The 18,855-nt window shown below is 38.7% G+C and overlaps 1 protein-coding gene across 1 annotated transcript in view; it reads right to left on the reverse strand.

Moving 5' to 3' along the window:
- LOC127625937 (kinesin-like protein KIF21B) overlaps positions 1-18,855 on the reverse strand; it is a 121,521-nt gene that overhangs the window by 44,544 nt on the left and 58,122 nt on the right. The window contains exons 6-17 of the mRNA XM_052101425.1: positions 17,291-17,458; positions 15,180-15,295; positions 12,541-12,736; positions 10,443-10,632; positions 9,588-9,651; positions 9,246-9,467; positions 5,772-5,913; positions 4,451-4,511; positions 4,159-4,347; positions 3,707-3,906; positions 2,869-2,976; positions 99-400 (exon numbers count right to left, since the gene is read on the reverse strand). Coding sequence (XP_051957385.1) covers positions 99-400; positions 2,869-2,976; positions 3,707-3,906; positions 4,159-4,347; positions 4,451-4,511; positions 5,772-5,913; positions 9,246-9,467; positions 9,588-9,651; positions 10,443-10,632; positions 12,541-12,736; positions 15,180-15,295; positions 17,291-17,458 — 1,958 coding nt within the window. The remainder of the gene's footprint in view (positions 1-98; positions 401-2,868; positions 2,977-3,706; positions 3,907-4,158; positions 4,348-4,450; positions 4,512-5,771; positions 5,914-9,245; positions 9,468-9,587; positions 9,652-10,442; positions 10,633-12,540; positions 12,737-15,179; positions 15,296-17,290; positions 17,459-18,855) is intronic.

The raw sequence follows: 18,855 nt of genomic DNA on the forward strand, positions 1-18,855 counted from the left end.
ATTTAGGCATCACAAAATGACATCAATTGTGCACAATAAGACAGGGCACAATTATTAAGAATGAAAATAGTGTTAAATTTGCATAGTCCCTCACTGACCTGGCCAGACTTCCTCCACTCCCATGACTCTCATTCACTCCAAGGTATCTATTCAGTTTGGTGTTCCAATGCTGTATGATGCTGGACACTGAGCGAGTCGACTCCGGTTCAGAGGAGGTGGCGGTCATACTGGCGGAGAGCTCAGCTCCAGAGTCCACACTGGCGAGTCTGCGGACCACACGTCCAGCCACACGATCTGACATGGGTTTAGCCATACGTCTCAGGGCCGTCACTTCCTGCGTCTTCCTCCTCAATATGATCTCCTGCTGGTGCTTTTGAGACTCCAAAGCCCGGATCTGATACTGATGGAGCACGCAGAGAGAAGGTTTAATATGCTTTAAAAGTGTATGATAATACAAGATAATGACCCCTTAAAGCACAACTTTTTAAAATGCTTTCTGCTATCCTACCTTAATATGCGGAGAGTATAAGTAAGCCATTCGTAGGTTCGCTTTCAAAAAACAAAAACTGTAAACACTGTACCTGTGGTGCTGTAAAATTGTGGTTTGTTCTGAGTGGCCGTCCAGGCTGCACCCATGCCATGAGTTGGGTGAGGGACTTTCCGTTTGATCAACCAATGGAAGGCAAAGAGGGTGTATTCAAAAGTGGTTTGAAAAAGTTTTTTGCATTTCTAGAAAACTAACTCTGTCTTCTAATGGTTGTACAAACAGACAGCTTTTCCTAAAATCACATGACTTGTCAAGCATATTATGTAATGTCAGGCTGGACAGGTCACTCAAACAAACAGAGCAATGTTTTCATAGCACCACAGAGAGACGGCAATGCACATTTAGGTGAAATCCTAAACATGCCTACAAATGGCTTACTTATAGCAAGCTCTGCATATTAAGCTGGGATATGCAAAGAATTTAACAAATTGGAGAAAATTTAATTTTCATATTTAGGTGAACCATCACTTTAACCTTGTTAATTTTTTTAGTACCTTAATCAATCAACTATTATTCGCAGATATTAACACGTTCAATTTCCCAGCCCTAATTTTTATATTTCTTAATTAGATTTTTACAAGTATACAGTGCATCCGGAAAGTATTCACATCGCTTCACTTTTTCCACATTTTGTTATGTTACAGCCTTATTCCAAAATGGATTAAATTCATTATTTTCCTCAAAATTCTACAAACAATACCCCATAATGACAACTTGAAAGAAGTTTGTTTGAAATCTTTGGGGAAATAAATAAATAAAAATAAATAAAAAAAGAAAATCACATGTACGCAAGTAATCACAGCCTTTGCCATGACACTCAAAATTGAGCTCAGGTGCATCCTGTTTCCACTGATCATCCTTGAGATGTTTCTGCAACTTGATTGGAGTCCACCTGTGGTAACCTGATTGGACATGATTTGGAAAGGCACACACCTGTCTATATAAGGTCCCACAGTTAACAGTGCATGTCAGAGCACAAACCAAGCCATGAAGTCCAAGGAATTGTCTGTAGACCTCCAAGAGAGGATTGTATTGAGGCACAGCTCTCGGGGAAGGGAACAAACATTTCTGCAGCATTGAAGATCCAAATGAGCACAGTGGCCTCCATCATCCATAAATGGAAGTTTGGAACCACCAGGACTCTTCCTAGAGCTGGCCGCCCGGCCAAACTGAGTGATCGGGGGAGAAGGGCTTTAGTCAGGGAGGTGACCAAGAACCCGATGGTCACTCTGACAGAGCTCCAGCGTTTCTCTGTGGAGAGAGAAGAACCTTCCAGAAGAACAACCATCTCTGCAGCACTCCCCCAATCAGGCCTGTAAGGTAGAGTGGCCAGACAGAAGCCACTCCTCAGTAAAAGGATCATGACAGCCTGCCTGAGTTTACCAAAAGGCACCTGAAGGACTCTCAGACCATGAGAAAAAAAATGATCTGGTCTGATGAAACAAAGATTGATCTCTTTGACCTGAATGGCAAGCGCCATGTCTGGAGGAAACCAGGCACCGCTCATCACCTGGACAATACCATACCTACAGTGAAGCATGGTGGTGGCAGCATCATGCTGTGGGGATTTATTCAGCGGCAGGGACTGGGAGACTAGTCAGGAACGAGGGAAAGATGAATGCAGCAATGTATACACCCTTGATGAAAACCTGCTCCAGAGCGCTCTAGACCTCAGACTGGGGCGAAGGTTCATCTTCCAACAGGACAACAACCCTAAGCACACAGCCAAGATAACAAAGGAGTGGCTACGGGACAACTCTGTGAATGTCCTTGAGTGGCCCAGCCAGAACCCAGACTTGAACCAGATTGAAGATCTCTGGAGAGATCTGAAAATGTCTGTGCGACGACGCTCCCCATCCAACCTGATGGAGCTTGAGAGGTCCTGCAAAGAAGAATGGGAGAAACTGCCCAAAAATAGGTGTGCCAAGCTTGTAGCATACTCAAAAAACTTGAGGCTGTAATTGGTACCAAAGGTGCTTCAACAAAGTATTGAGCAAATGCTGTGAATCAGATGATGTGATTTTTATTAGTTATTTATTTTTAATAAATTTGCAAAGATTTCAACAAACTTCTTTTACGTTGTCATTATGGGGTATTGTTTGTACAATTTTGAGGAAAATTATACATTTAATCCATTTTGGAATAAGGCTGTAACAAAAAATGTGGAAAAAGCGCTGTGAATATATACAGTATATATATATATATATATATATATATATTACACAATATGTTGCTGAAAATATTTAACAAGTACTACTGGCCTAACTAGGCAAGACCAAAAAAAATTGTTCAGCCCTTTTATTTGTTACGATCATGTTAACCTCTTGTCGTCGCTGCTCTTTCTTCAGTTGTGCAATTTCTCGGTTTCTCTTGGCTTCAATCGTCCTCCTCCTCTGTTGCTCCTCCTTCATCTGTTTCATCAGCGCCACCTATTAGTAGTAGGATGGCCAAAAATACAATAAGAGCAAACACAAAGATCAGCCATGCATCTGAATGAACATACTATTGCAATACTATTTCTATTACTATATTTTGCAAGATTATAATTAGAGTGTGCCAAATCATCATATTTTTAAAATAGTAAGTCAAAGATGCCCGGATGGTAAACTATTTCTGATAAACATGCCTGCTTTTTGACTAGTATCATGTACAACACCTTGTGCAATGGATGGAGTTTGTGACCTGTCAAAATTGACAAGGAAGTAATTTGCAAGTCTGGAGCTCCCAAAGCAATTTATATATGTATAAATCCAACTTTACGCTTGCAATGCAAAACTAAATAGTACATGACAAAAAGGTCTGTGGTATCATGACACAGTTTAATTACATTATATTATTTCCCAATACTGATGCATCATCTTCTTACATTCAAAAGCATGTACTTTCCCATCACAAGTGAAGTAAATTATTTTTAGTATAATTGGGGGATGCAAATGATTTAAGGAATTAACTCCTTTCAGCAACAACAAAAAATCAATACTGATTTAATGACTATCTTAAAATAGAAAACTGGTGCTGTGAATGTCTTCATTCTCAGCTACACACATTTAATTTACAATCAAATATCTCAACTCTTTGAGGAACTATAGAAATTTTCTGCATCCATTTTGCCTGACAAGCCTCTAGGGGGTGACATATCTTTAGAAATAAAGCTCTCACCTTGGCTTTCTTCATCTCGGCAACCTCAGACTGTAGCTTCTTCAGCTCTCTCTCGTAGCGGCTCTGGTTCTTCAGCAGGCGAGCGTGTTCCTTCTGAGCGGCCTGCAGCTTCATCAGATCTCTGTTCATCTCTTTCAGCCGCTTCTCGTACTCTGATTTAATCTTACTAGCCTTCTCTTCAGTGTAGTTCTCCATGGACACTATTTAAAAAATATATAAAAGCAAACAATAGAGTCTTAGTTTTAGCACAACCAAGATAAGTGTATGGTTTTAGGCACCTTTAATATTTTAAACACCTAACAACATGCCTTTACAACAGTGAAATAAATGTAACCCACAGCTTATTGTGGCATATTACTTTATTTTACACTGACAAAAAAGAATCAAAACAAATTTAGCCGAGACACAAAAAGAAAACACTTTGAAAACAAACATGATAGATAGATGCTCACTGAGGTTGTGCAGCACACGGTCTCTCTCCAGCTGTGTGTCTCTGATCTTGTTCTGAAGCAGAATGAGTTTCTCCTCATACTGATTCTTCAGGGTAAGCAGCCGCCGCTGGCTGTTCTCCAGCTCATCGATCAGTCTCTGTTTGATCTCGATCTCACACGTCAGATCCGCAAGATCTGCCTGCAAGTTCACTGTAAACAAAAGTCACAAGTTTACAGGTGTAAGAATAGGCTAACTTCCAAGAGAAAAATTGTATACACAGGACGTTAGTAACAAATCCATGCCAGAAAACACCTTTTTCCTCTGAGTCAGAGTCAGAGTCTACTAGGCTCTCGTCACTGTCAAACTCTTCCTCCTCCCTGGTCTCCTCTTCCTCCTCCTCCTCCTCCTCATCACAGCAACTCTCACCTTGATTGTCCTCCTGAAGAGGATACATGCCATCCTTGACAGAAGTAAATGAGACCAAGCAAAGATTTTTATTTTTTTTTTATCTTTTCACACATTTAAAACCCCCAGCTACAAAGAGAGATTAGGGTTTGTGCTTTAAGGAATAGTTCACCCTCATTACAGTGCCACAGTGAGCACACGTTCATGCGAGAACTAGCGTTGTTGTTAGCATTAAACAACTCCAGTTCTCGCAGGAATACAAGCCACTGTGAACAAGCTTCTCTCGTGCGCTCATGAACGCACAATAGATTTTTTCTAGTAAAGTATGAGAGAATTAAAAAAAAACTGGATGAACTATTCCTTTGATAAAAAGTTTTTTCTCATAAAGATATGCCTTATGACTTTTATCTCAAAGTGTAACTACTTTGTAATAGTTGTAACAATATGGCTATCTTCTCATCAAACACAGCCTTAAAAGTGTTGTCTTGACATATTATGACTTCATTTTTTTCCCCTTTTTATTATAATCCAACTTACATTTTTTAAATAGCATGTCTGAGACACTGTGGTACCCAGCAGACCAGATTTCTAGTGTTTTGAGTGGTGGCTTACTAGCCTAAGTCAAAAGAACCCATCCGCAAGTCTCTGATCAAGTCTCAAGTTCAATGTGAGTCTATGGGATTTTTTTGCACTTTTTATCATCATCCACCAGGCCAAAATCTTAAGACTAATCACTTAAAGGGATAGTTGACCAACAACATCAAGTCACCCTCATGTAGTCCCAAACCTCTATGACTTTCTTTTTTTTCTGTGGAACACAAAGAGATATTTATCAGAATGTCCTTCGTGCTCGGTCCCTGGTCACTTTCCTTTTTTGTTTTTTTTCCATAAAATGAAAGTGAATAATGACCAGGGATACAGCAGCATAAACATTATGCTAAATATTGTGTTCAACAGAAGAAAGTCATGTGGGTTTAGAATGAGGGTGAGCAAATAAAGACAAAAATATGAATTTCTTGGTCAAGCATCTCTTTAAAGTAATATCACACCTCCCTTCAATAAGCCACATGATTGAGGCATCATTCATATCCGTAGTACAAATGGTGAAGGATGAGTTAGGCTGTTCAAATCCATAACATGTAGTATGTGATATATTAATTGTGAGAGCCTAGTGCCTTAACAAGCAGCATAAAAATACATTTATGTTTATTCAGCAGTATCCCCTCACCTCTTCAGGTTCATTATCAGAGTCCCCATCTCCATTTTCTCGTCTCTCTTCGTTTTCTCTGCTAAGCCCATTCTCTCGCTTATCTCCGTTTTCCTGAGAATGAAGTTTGGCTCTCTTCTTCAAACCTTTTTCTTTCTCAGGACTACAAAGGGACAAAAACATAGGTAGAATATTATTAACATGACAATAAAATGAAGACATGCATAGAGCTTTTGAGTAATCGATACAGCAAACATCATGCAATCGCACAGCCAGTTCACAATACTGTACAAAAAAGAAGGGATCGGCACATTATTTCTGACAATTCCACCAACATCAGAAGCAAGTTATTTAATCGTCATATAATCGTATCACAGGGACTCATGGAGCAGAGATTTATGCTGGGATCAGACTTCTTCCTTCTAAGGTTCAGAAATTACACATGCCCTCTCTCCCATTACGCCAGCATTAAAGCCATTCTGAAGAGCAGACGTTCCTCCAGTCATACTCATTAAACTGCACAATTTACTGAGAGATACTTGTATCTGTGCCAGCTCGCTGTCCTTAGTTTGTGTCGCTCAGGACGTACTGGCACACACACAAACACGGGTAAATCTAATTCTGGCATATTTGACAGAAAAATAGGAGAGGACAAGCCTATTAAAGTCTTCAAGATCCAGTCAGGGTAATGTTACAAAACCTATGCTTATGCCAGGAGACAGTGCCAGGTACAAGTGTTATGACAAATTGGGCTGTCTTAAAAAGAGAAACTTTATGGAATATGTGCTTGGATGACTTATGTAACATTATTAATACATTTATATTTGCTATGGATTTTCTAGTGTTATGACATTTAACTTTAAAATGTTACACCCACTTTCAAAATAACATTTAACACCATCAGTTCAGATGGAGCTAAATATATACAGTGGCAAGAAAAATTGTGTGAACCCTTTGGAATTACCAGCATTTATGCACAATGTTTTGATCTTCATCTAAGTTACAATAATGAACAAGCACAATCTGTTTTAACTAATAGCACATCAATTATTGTATTGTTCTTTATTACTGAATACATCATTCAAACATGTGAACCCCTAGGCTAATGATGTCAACGAAAGCTAATTATAGTCAGGAGTTGGAAAACCTGGAATTGAATTAATGAATTGAGATTGGAGGTGTGGGTTAGCTACTTTGACTCAAACATTTTGAGTCTGCTAATCACAGAGATCTCAGAACACCTATGATCATGTATTGTTGATTTGCATAAAGCTGGAATGGGTTACAAAGTTATCTCAAAAGCTTAGGTTTTCATCTGTCCACGGTTAGACAAATTGAGACGATTTATTACTGTGGCTACTTTCCCTAGAAGTGGCTGTCCAGCAAAGATGACTCAAAGGGCACAACTCAGAATGCTCAATTAGGTAAAAACGAACCCTAGAGTGACAGCTGAAGACTTGAAGGAATCATTGGAGTTGGTTAAGTTCTCTGTACATTAATCTACTATATGGAAAACATTAAATAGGCATGGCGTCCATGGCAGGACACCACGAAGGAACCTGCTGCTTTCCAGCAAAAACATTGCTGCCTGGCAGGTTTGCTAAAGACCACCTTGACACTCCAATGCTCCAGGGAAAATGTTTTGTTGACTGATGAAACAAAGGTTGAATAGTTTAGGAAGAACAACCAAAACCATGTATGGCGTAAAAAAAAGCCACTGCATACCAACATCAAAACATCATCCCAATGGTGAAGTATGGTGATTTCAACATCATGATTTGGGGCTGCTTTGCTGCTTCAGGGCCTAGACCGCTTGCCATCAGAGGGAAAAATTATTCATCAAACATTTGATCAATATATCCTACAGGATAATGCCTGGGTGGCTGTGCGCCAGCTGAAGCTCAGTAGAAGTTGGGAGATGCAGCAGGACAATGACCATAAACAGAAGTAAATACACTACAGAATGATTAAAAAAAAATAACAAAAAATCCACCTTTTGGAGTGGCCCAGTCAGAACCCAGATTTTAACCCAATAGAGATGCTGTGGAATGACTTAAAGAAAGCCGTTCACACCAGACATCCCAAGAATGTCTGAGCTGAAACAGTTATGTAAGATAGAATGGTCCAAAATTCCTTCTGAACTTTGTGCAGGTCTAATCTGCAGTTACCGGAAACACTTGGTTAATTTTACTGCTGCCAAAGGAGGATTGACCAGTTATTAAATCCAAGGGTTCACTTACTGTTTCCACAGTATTGTGAATATTAATTGGAAGTGTTCAATGAAGACATTGTTAGACTGTTGTTAGCTTAAACACATTGTGTTTGTCTATACTTGTGACTTTGATGAAGATGAGATCACATTTCATGACCAACTAATACAGAAAACCAGCAAATTCCGAAGGGCTCCACATACTTTTTCTTGCCACTGTATTTATGTGTATTTGTATACACCGATCAGCCACAGCATTAAAACCACCTGCCTAATATTGTGTAGCTCCCCCTCATGCCACCTGCATCTCAGAATAGCATTCAGAGATGCTATTCTTCTCGCCACAATTGTACAGAGCGGTTTTCTGAGTTACCGTACACTTTGTCAATTTGAACCAGTCTGGCCATTCTCTGTTGACCTCTCTTATCAACAAGGTATATCCATACGCAGAACAGCTGCTCGCTGGATGTTTTTTGGCACCATTCTGAGTCAATTCTAGAGACTGTTGTGTGTGAAAATCCCAGTAGATCAGCAGTAACAGAAATACTCAAACCAGCCCGTCTGGCACCAACAATCATGCCACAGTCCAAATCACAGTCATGAGATCACATTTGTCCCCATTCTGATTGTTGATGTGAACATTAACTGAAGATCCAGACCCGTATCTGAATTATTTTATGCGCTGTTGACACACGATTGGCTGATTAGATAATCGCATGGATGATTGTTGGTGCCAGACGGGGTGGTAACTGCTGATCTCCTGGAATTTGCACACAACGGTCTCTAGCATGTTGGTTTTGTTTTTTCTTTGGGTTTTTTATATTCTTTAGCAGTGCTTCTTTAAAAAGCACTTTATTCAAATTTGTCTTCAAAATATATCGTAAAACTTCTTGGAGAGGGCTTTAGTATGCCGACACACTAACAGCTAACCCTCTCTAAATGTATCCCCTTTAAAACACTGCTGCTACAGCCATCAAATCTCTGCTTTTGTAACAAATTCAATGGCCTATAAAAAATTTAAGACCATTAAATGTCAGATTTCAAATTGCATGTTAAAATCTGTTTATTGCGCATAATCTGTAGGTCTCCATTCTTTGTGAGGACAATAGCGGAGTGTAATAAAAAGTTATATCTATTTAGCTTGCTTATTTGTTGAATATTTGTCAATTTTCCTATCGATCTCTAAGAAACAGTGTCTAGATAATTCTAATCCATAAGTACTTAAAAAAACTTTTTTGGACTTTTACGATTTTTGGAGATGTTCTGGCACCACCTACAGACCTTACCTTTTCCTGATTTGATTTCTCTCCTTCTTCTTTAGCCTCTCCACATCCAATTTGGCTTGACAAATCACATCAGTCATCTCTGCATCCATGGAAACAGAAGGGGAGGAGCCAAGAGAGAGTGCTGGAGTGGGGTGGGAGGCAGGGTACAGAGAGCGGGAAGAGAGTCGAGACAAACTGCGCCTCAGAGACTCATTCATGGACTCACTCTCCAATAGCTTAGACCTGAGAGAGAGAGAGAGAGAGAGAGAGAGAGAGAGACAGCAAGAGCGTTGAGTCATTGATTTCAATCGCTATGATAAGTCTAAATAGAACGTCACTTCATGAGTAGAGCAAACATGTTACCTGAGCTCTTCAATCTCTCTAATGTAGTTTTGAATTAGATTTCCTATCTCCTCGTTTGTTTCACCTGAGAAATGAATAACAGATTTAAACAGAATAAATGAAAAAAGTCCACAAAAGACCAACCAACTAGTGGGCTATTCTGCCATCTGACTACTAGTGCTAGGAGATGATTAAAAAAAATAAAGTCTAGATTTTTTTTCCAGCCTTTTTGACAATATTCAATATAAATATTATTATTTATTTATTTGCTCTGAAATGGCTTACAAATGTGGATTGTTTTTTCCCCCAAACAAAGGAACCATAATTTCACCAATCGTTGCTGTGAAATCGATTCAAAATGTTTATGAAATTAAGTAAAAATATTAGCAAACATAATCAAGGCATCTTTCAGTTTTTTTTTTTTACATACATTTTATTTGCAATATATGCACCAATAAAACAATAAATAGCAATAAACTGTGACGACTGCATATCTTTTTTTTTCCTCAAACTATTTAAAGCATATTATATAAACATATACACACACACACCCATGAACATTTTTGATTGAATCATAGATTTGATTCAATAAATGGGCAGTTCAAAAGAACTGATATTTGGAATAGGACCGAACTTCCCAAATCTTTCAGCATTTTAGCAAGAAGTTTATTAATTAATTTATTAATGGTTTCATACTCATTAGTTATAAATAAACAAATTAGCCAAATGCCAAATAGAAAGTTTATTAAAATCGTTGTGATACATTTATATCTACAATAACATTGAATATATTGAAAATATTCAATATTTTGCCCTACCCTACTAACTACACAATCCAATGACAAATATCCTCTCCAACCACTAAGGGTCTCTCACCTGTCTTAGTGAGCAGCAGATTGACTCCATTGGTGAGTAGCTGGGTTACTCTGGTATTGAGGTGGTCGATGGTTTCTTGCATGGCTTTGACCCGCATACGCAGGGTATCGTTCTCTTTCTGGAGCATCGAGTTCTCATGAAACAAATCGCTAAAGCCCTCGGCTCCATCTTCACAGGCCACTCGCTTTCCCTGAAAGAAACACAAAGAGTAAAGAGTGTCAACCCCCCCTCTTATCTGTCAGGGAGACTCATCTCTCTAAATGTCATCATACATAAACTCTCTCTACTATTGGCAGTCATTTAGCATTCGGGTCAGGCGATAAGCTACTGCTATGCCCCATTAAATGTGTGTAGCAAGTTCCCGTGAGCCGACCCATTCCTAAACAAATTATCATGCCCCACAAGCCAACCACACTTCACAGCCTTCTTAGTCTCATCAAGTTATTACATAAGCAAAAAGCTAGAGTTTCTACTAAGGGGGAGGAAAATGAATGAGTGATGGGCTAAAAGAGGGTCACCTTCCATTTACAGCAGACTCACTATCTAATGTAAATCTGTTAAGTTCTGTTTTTGGTGATTTAACAGAGGAAGTAATTGTTGAGCTGCTTGATGATGTTTCAATATCATCTCAAATTGTTTCCTCTCTAGTACACAAGTAATAAAATTGCTTCTTGTTTTCAGTCAGCTCTACTAGTCTAAAACTGGTTCCCACGGTGTTCAACATCCTGTCATGGCATATGTCTGCTATACTGATAAATCATCATGGAAAACATGGATCAAGCGAAATGATCCGATGGATGCATGGACAGATGGGGTAGGAATGAAAGGGCAGATAAAAGGATGGATGGACAGATGGACAGGGTAGGAATGAAAGGGTGTATAAAAGAATGGATGGATGGAGTAGGAATGAAAGGGCGGATAAAAGAATGGATGGACGGATGGACAGGGCATGGATGGATGGATGAATGGGGTAGGAATGGAAAGGGCAGATAAAAGAATGGATGGATGGATGGACGGACGGATGGGGTAGGAATGTAATGGCGGTTGGATGGTCGGATGAGGTAGGGATGGATGGACGGACAGATGGGTTGGGCAAGAATGACAGGGCAGATGAAAGAATGGATGGATGATGGGGTAGGGATGAAAGGGCAGATAAAATAATGGATGGATGGACTGACGGACAGGGTAGGAATGAAAGGGCAGATAAAAGAATGGATGGATGGGGTAGGAATTAAATTGCGGATGGATGGACAGATGGGCTAAGGATGAATGGCGAACGGACGGACAGGGTAGGATTGAAAGGGCAGATAAAAGAATGGATGGATGGATAGATGGACGGATGGGGTAGGAATGAAATGGCGGATGAATGGATGTATGGGGTAGGGATGGATGGACGGACAGACAGACGGATGGAATGGCAGATAAATAATGGATTGATGGTTGATGGAGTAGGAATGAAAGGGCAGATTAAATAATGAATGGGGAAATGATGATGGATGTAAAGCAATATATTGTTTCCTTCCATATCCTTGAACATAAGCCTATCGTTGGCCTACAGTCCTCAGCAATACATTTTGCAATTTAACTTTTATTGTGTCTCGTTATGAAGGCTGGTACCAAGTTGGACACGTCCTTTGTAGGCAGCGGTATACAGAGCAGCCTCAAATTTGTTTAAACGAGACAGCCTTCATAGGACAAACGGCAACTGAATGTATCGTGGTTCCAATAACAGCATGCGTTGCATTTTATATTTACTTCATAATACATTATTTTACGTTATATATTATTAGAATTTTACATTTACATTTATGCATTTGGCAGACGCTTTTATCCAAAGCGACTTTCAGTGCACTTATTACAGGGACAATCCCCCCAGAGCAACCTGGAGTTAAGTGCCTTGCTCAAGGACACAATGGTGGAGGCTGTGGGGATCGAACCAGCGACATTCTGTTTAACAGTTATGTGCTTTAGCCCACTATGCCGCCACCACACCATTTTACATATGATACATTTTACTCCCATCTACTGAGGTACTTCAGCTTGGGAATTTAAATGACTCTTCCCAGAATCATGTAACCTAAATGTTCCTCCTCCTCACCGCTTTGTACTCCATGATCTCCATCTGCAGGCGTGCAATCTCTGCTCGTAAGGCACTGATCTGCTGACTGGTTTTGTCCTGGTTCACGATCACTTTGTTCTTGATGTTTCGAGCCCGGTTAGCATACTTCAGAGTGTTCAGGGTTTCCATGAAATCCCGGTCAGAGGGACTCACACAGGCAATCATCACTGTCCGACTTAACAGAGAGAGATTTGTAGAGGAAAAGAAATTAGAATATACTGTATACTACCAGTCAAAAGATGGGACACATACTCATTCTTTATTTTTACCATTTTCCACAACTTAAAATAACAGTAAAGCCATCCAATTTAACAAAAGAAAAAGTATATGAATTATGTAAAGACTGAACATTTTTCAATTATCTTATGCTTAGGCTTCTTCAAAGTAGCTACCCTTTGCCTTGATTACAGTTCTGCACATTCTGTGTATTCTCTCAACCAACTTTATGAGGTGCCACCTGGAATGCTTTTTAAACCATATTGAAGCCATTCCCATTTATGCTGACCACTTGTTGGCAGCTTTTCAATCAATATTCAGTTTTGGAAAGGCATTCATATATTGGTACAATGTATATGTCTACAAAACTTATTTAAAACATTTAAGCCTTTAGATCAACAGCTTTTTAAGATCATGTCAAACTTTTGACTGATAGTCAGGGTCGTTGTCAGAGAAGAAACAACCGGGAACATTTTCCCAAGTCCTGTAATGAGTGGGGCCCTCTAAGGTCCTCTTCAGAATATTCTAAGCATTAGGCCTGGGGAGAGGGTGCCCAGTGACCACCCATAAAGATTTTGAGCCCAAAGAATTTTAACCATGACCTTTCTGGTAGTGTAAGAATTTGAATTGGTCTGGGGGATCATTCTCAGAAACAAAACAACTTCTAAAACAAACACACACACACACACACACACACACACACACACACACACACACACACGAGAGATAAATACCCACATGCTCTCATGGACTCCACACACAAGTAAATTTTTCCCACCCGTATTCCTGCATCTCCCGCTATTGATATAATTAGACGTCAAATGATTGGACAAAAGCGGTCTATGCATCACCAGCTTTACGACGTCTTCTGTTAGGGTGGTTATCTTACGCAGTTAAGAACGAAAACAGTTGGAAGAAGATGCATGGGAATCCGTTGGCAATCCGAACACAGGAGGCGGGACCTATCAGAATACGTGTAGGGGAAACAAATCACGCTCCACACACACACAATGTGCCCACATATTTTGGTGGATGCGGCAGATACTGAATGTCTTTAAGGAATGCCACTGTCTACAGCCGCTCATGTTTAATTTAATCAACTCCCCCTGTGATCCCACATCATGAGCATATATGACAAGTCAGTGGCATTTACTGTAGGTTGGGTGACCCAACACTGCGCGTTCACACACACTGATGCAATGCACTATTAGCATGCATTAACCTTCAAGAGACAATGACTGCACTGTACACAGTAGCATTTGTAAGCCTGTGAATTTCAGCTGGACCATCTGAAACTTGTAAACAAATATGTATACAAGGGTGTATGAGACCAAATGTCAGTACAATGATAGTGAAACCCAAGAAACCTTAACTGCGGGCACCCAGATTGAAGAGCTTCATAAAGACACTAAATAATCAAACAAGGCAAGCATCACTATTCCTATTGCTCACACTTATGGTTGGGAATCTGAACAAACCCCTAACCTTAAGTATTAAACTTCAGCATGTAACTTGTCCCGCACTGTTTGTGCAACTGACATGAATGCCATATCAAAATATTCAGATCAGACTTATTATTTAAAAATGGGTGAATCCCACATAAAAAAGGAAGGACCAGAGCCATATCTAGAGAGCAGAATATCATAGAGACTTGGGGTTGGGCTATTTTGACTTGGGCCAGTAAGCAACCACCAATCATCTAACAATCGCACCCTAGCAACCACACAGAAACACCCTGGCAACCACTCATAGCACTCTAGTATCATGGAGGAAAGTTTTGCGTGGGCAATACTCATAGTTTTTCTTCATAATGCGTATTGGGTAGGGTTAGGGTTGGTCTATAGAAATTATAATTAGCATGTTTTCAGAACAATAGAAACATGTAAAACTTGTATTGACTAACTTGCCTTGCGGGTAACTACACTGTACACAACAGCATCATAAAAGTTACTTAATCATGTGTTGTTTCACTCCTAATATGCTAGGAATTAGGGCTTGGATTAGGGTTAGTCTATAGTAATTACAATTGGCTTAATTTAAGAACGATGGAAATCAACGTGAAGTCCCCATCAAGATAAAAATACTCTTAATCAGAATTCCTCTCGAAATCTTTTATTTTAAATAATTGTTTTCACTAAACTTGGAACATCTTTGGGATTACCTCACTCCTAAAAGACACAATACATCTTACAATTTATACATCTTAAAACTTAAAATTATGCTGCCTACTTTATAGAACAGCTTGTGTATCACAAACAAATGTCGTCAAGGAAGATCACCGTTTATGTGTTTTATGCAACACATTTTTATTTCTACTAGCAGGGTAGCAAAAGAGAAAGACAGTTCAAGAGAATGAGAGATATGTGTAAAATTGTGGACATGTACATTGAATTTGATGTTACCTGTTTCCTCCCAGCGAGTCCTGCAGCAGGCGTGTGAGTTTGGAATCTCTGTAAGGCACATGGCCCGCTTTCTTACACTGATCTCCCAATGCACTGATCACATTACCCAGGGCCAGCTGCCAAACACACACACACATGCTCCATTGAACACTACCATCTAAGATTAAAAGCTTTTAAATGGGCCCTCTTACAATAGAGTAACTAGACAGAGTTACTAAACAATAATGCTCTATTTGGCTTGGCTCAAAGCTCTCAAAACAATAGCTTTTCTTGGCTTTGTTTCAGTTCTTCTTCAGAACTCTACCAATACATTTACCTTTACTTTTTACTACTCTGACAATTTTACACAGGCTGCAGTAATTAATCTAGAATGCAGAAGTAACTATAGTAAATGGAATATCATCATCCTAGTTAACTTTAAAAGACCATCTTCAGAAGACATGGATTTAACCGCTTTATTAGTGTGGATTACTTTTATGCAGCCTTTATATGGTTTTTGGACCTTCAAAGTTCTGGCCACCATTCACTTGCATTGTATGGACCTACAGAGCTGAGATGTTCTTCTAAAATCTTCATTTGTGTTCAGTAGAAAAAAGAAAAAAGGTACACACATCTGTGATGGTATGAGGGCGAGTAAAGGCGGAATTTCAACATGAAAATTTGAAGAAAAGAAAAGTGATAGAGATGTCTGCTTGTGATACCTCTAGGAAAGGTTAAAGAGACAATAAACAAACAAAAAAATCTAATTTGGTCACGGTCTATTCACTCATGTACCTCAAATCACGTACACTGATCAGCCACAACATTAAAACCACCTGCTACCACACTATTGTGTAGGTCCACCACGTGCTGCCAAAACAGTGCCAACCCGCATCTCAGAATAACATTCTGACATGATATTCTTCTCACCACAATTGTACAGAGCGGTTATCGGAGTTACCGTACCAGTCTCGTCATTATCTATTGACCTCTCTCATCAGCAAGGCATTTTCATCCGCAGAACTGCAACTCGCTGGATGTTTTTTTGTTTTTGGCACCATTCTGAGTAAATTCTAGAGACGGTAGTGTGTGAAAATCCAAGGCCATCAGGAGTTTCAGAAATAATCAAACCAGCCCATCTGGCACCAACAATCATGCCACAGTCCAAATCACCTAGATCACATTTTTCCCCATTCTGATGGTTGATGTGAAGTTTAACTGAAGCTCCTGACCCGTATTTTAATGATTATATGCACTGCACTGCTGCCACATGATTGGCCGATTAGATAATCACCAAGATAATAATGGGTGATTGTTGGTGCCAGACGGGCTGGTTTGAGTATTTCTGTAAATGCTGATCTCCTGGGATTTTAACGCACAACCGTCTCTAGAATTTACTCAATGGTGCCAAAAACAAAAAACATCCAGCGAGTTGCAGTTCTGCGGATGAAAATGCCTTGCTGATGAGAGAGGTCAACAGATAATGACGAGACTGGTACGGTAACTTCGATAACCGCTCTGTACAATTGTGGTGAGAAGAATATCATGTCAGAATGTTATTCTGAGATGCGGGTTGGCACTGTTTTGGCAGCACGTGGTGGACCTACACAATATTAGGCAGGTGGTTTTAATGTTGTGGCTCATCGCTGTATGATGACTTTTCTCACGGAACACAAAAGCAGTTGGCTAATGGAATGTATAGGCTGCTTTTTCCATATAATGAAAGTGGATGGGGACTAAAGTGGTCAAATTCCAAACAATGCAAAAGCACCAGGAAATCATATGATGCAACTTGTGCCTCATATCTTCAAATGCCATGTGATAGCTTTATGTGAGTAAACGGATCAAAATGTATGTTGTTATTCACTGAAAAAACCAGCAGTAGTCACCATCCACTTTCATTGTATATAAAAAAATAAAATAAATACAATTTAAAAAAAAATAAAAAAGCAGCCAAGATATTTAGCTAGCCTTTTGTGTTCCATGAAAAAAAACAAAACAAAAAAAAAAAAAACAACAAACATGTTGCGAATGAATAGATTATGATCATTTTTAGGTGATCTATCCCTTTGAACTAAGGATATGAAAGGCCGGTTTTAGCTCAGTGTTTAAGAATGAACTTTTCCACGTACCAGGCCACAGTTGATAGAGATGCCCTCTCTCGCTCTCTCTCCAGTGGCTCCTGTGCGTTTGAGTCTCTCGGAGCCTGCCAGATCCACAAAGTGAAACTTAGCAGTGAGCGTCTCGTACTCCGATTGAGAGATGGAGCAATCAGATATGCCGTTTATCTCTCCATTTTCCTGGAATAGATGAGGGACACGGGCAAAAAATTTAAAAACATGACAACTGGAAGCTACTAACACAAAATGCTGTGGCCCCTAAAAGTATTTCGACACTTAAGTCACACTTAATGTATGGATTTCATGCTTAGCATGTCTGACGCATGTCGTATGGTCTTTACCTCACAAATATTTAATTACCAACAAGGTTAAGGAGGTGTCCTTTAATCTGTTACACCGTTTTTACCCAGTTATTCTTTATTTAAGCTTTATTTAAGCTATTTAAACATGCTCCCTGAAATAGATCCACTTTGCTCCTTCAGTAATGCTGTAGATTAATCTGCCCGTCACCGTTTTTGGGAATGTGTCCAAGCTGTAGTATTTTGGAGAAAATTTTGTTTGTTTGTACGTACCTCTATTTTAACTAGTTTTCTTTGCTTTATAAAGATGTTTTATTTGGTTTTCACAGTTTTACTTAAGTTATTAACTTATGTTAATATTTTCTGATTAATCTGTTTATTTTTCTTGCCAAGTTTTTTTATACATAAGTGAAAATTTATGTCTATAAAGCCCCTATTTGCACTTTTTTTGTAAAGACTTGAAATATTATTTAAATACTCTTTGTACCTCCAACATCTCCAAAGCATTGAAAACCATTGCACGATGTAATGAATATAATGTCTTGGCATTATTGTAAAATATATATATGTAGTATTGTGTACCATGTATACATACCCTTGGCTTGCTTAAAAAAAAATAAAAAAATGTCTGATACAGGTGTACACTGACGGGTCCTTAAACAAGCCCTCATAATAAATCTCAAACTGATTGACAAATTCACTTGTGAAATGGATTGCTTTGAACTGTATGTCAATGACTGACTTATGATTAAAAATATGCTAGTAAACAATACATTGTATTCTAAAGCCACTTTTTGAATGGTCTTATCAGTGATGAACTCTTCTGCCACAAGAATGTAATGCATTTTAATTATCTGAATAAATATAAATATATATATATATATATATATATATATATATATATATATATATATAAAAATGTAATATTTAAAGATAACTATGTATAATTTTTTCATAATTATATACTGAATTATTGTTATATGAGGGGCTTACTCAGCAAATATTTGTATATGTGATTAATCACGATTCATTAATCGGGACACCATGTAATTAATTCGATTAAAAAATTTAATCTATTGACAGCCCTAATAAAAAAAAATAATACAATTTTAAAAAAAATATATACATTTAGTTTTTCGTTTAGTTTTTTGTTTTTTTGTTACAACTGCAAACAAATGTTGCTCGATCTTCTTTCAGTACTAACTAATTTGTCTCAAAAACAAACTTTTAACAAACTTATTGTGGTGAAAGGTTTTGCTTGAAAAGTGTGTTTGTGCT

Source organism: Xyrauchen texanus, chromosome 32 (genome assembly GCF_025860055.1).
Source record: "Xyrauchen texanus isolate HMW12.3.18 chromosome 32, RBS_HiC_50CHRs, whole genome shotgun sequence".
In the NCBI taxonomy this organism is placed as follows: domain Eukaryota; kingdom Metazoa; phylum Chordata; class Actinopteri; order Cypriniformes; family Catostomidae; genus Xyrauchen; species Xyrauchen texanus.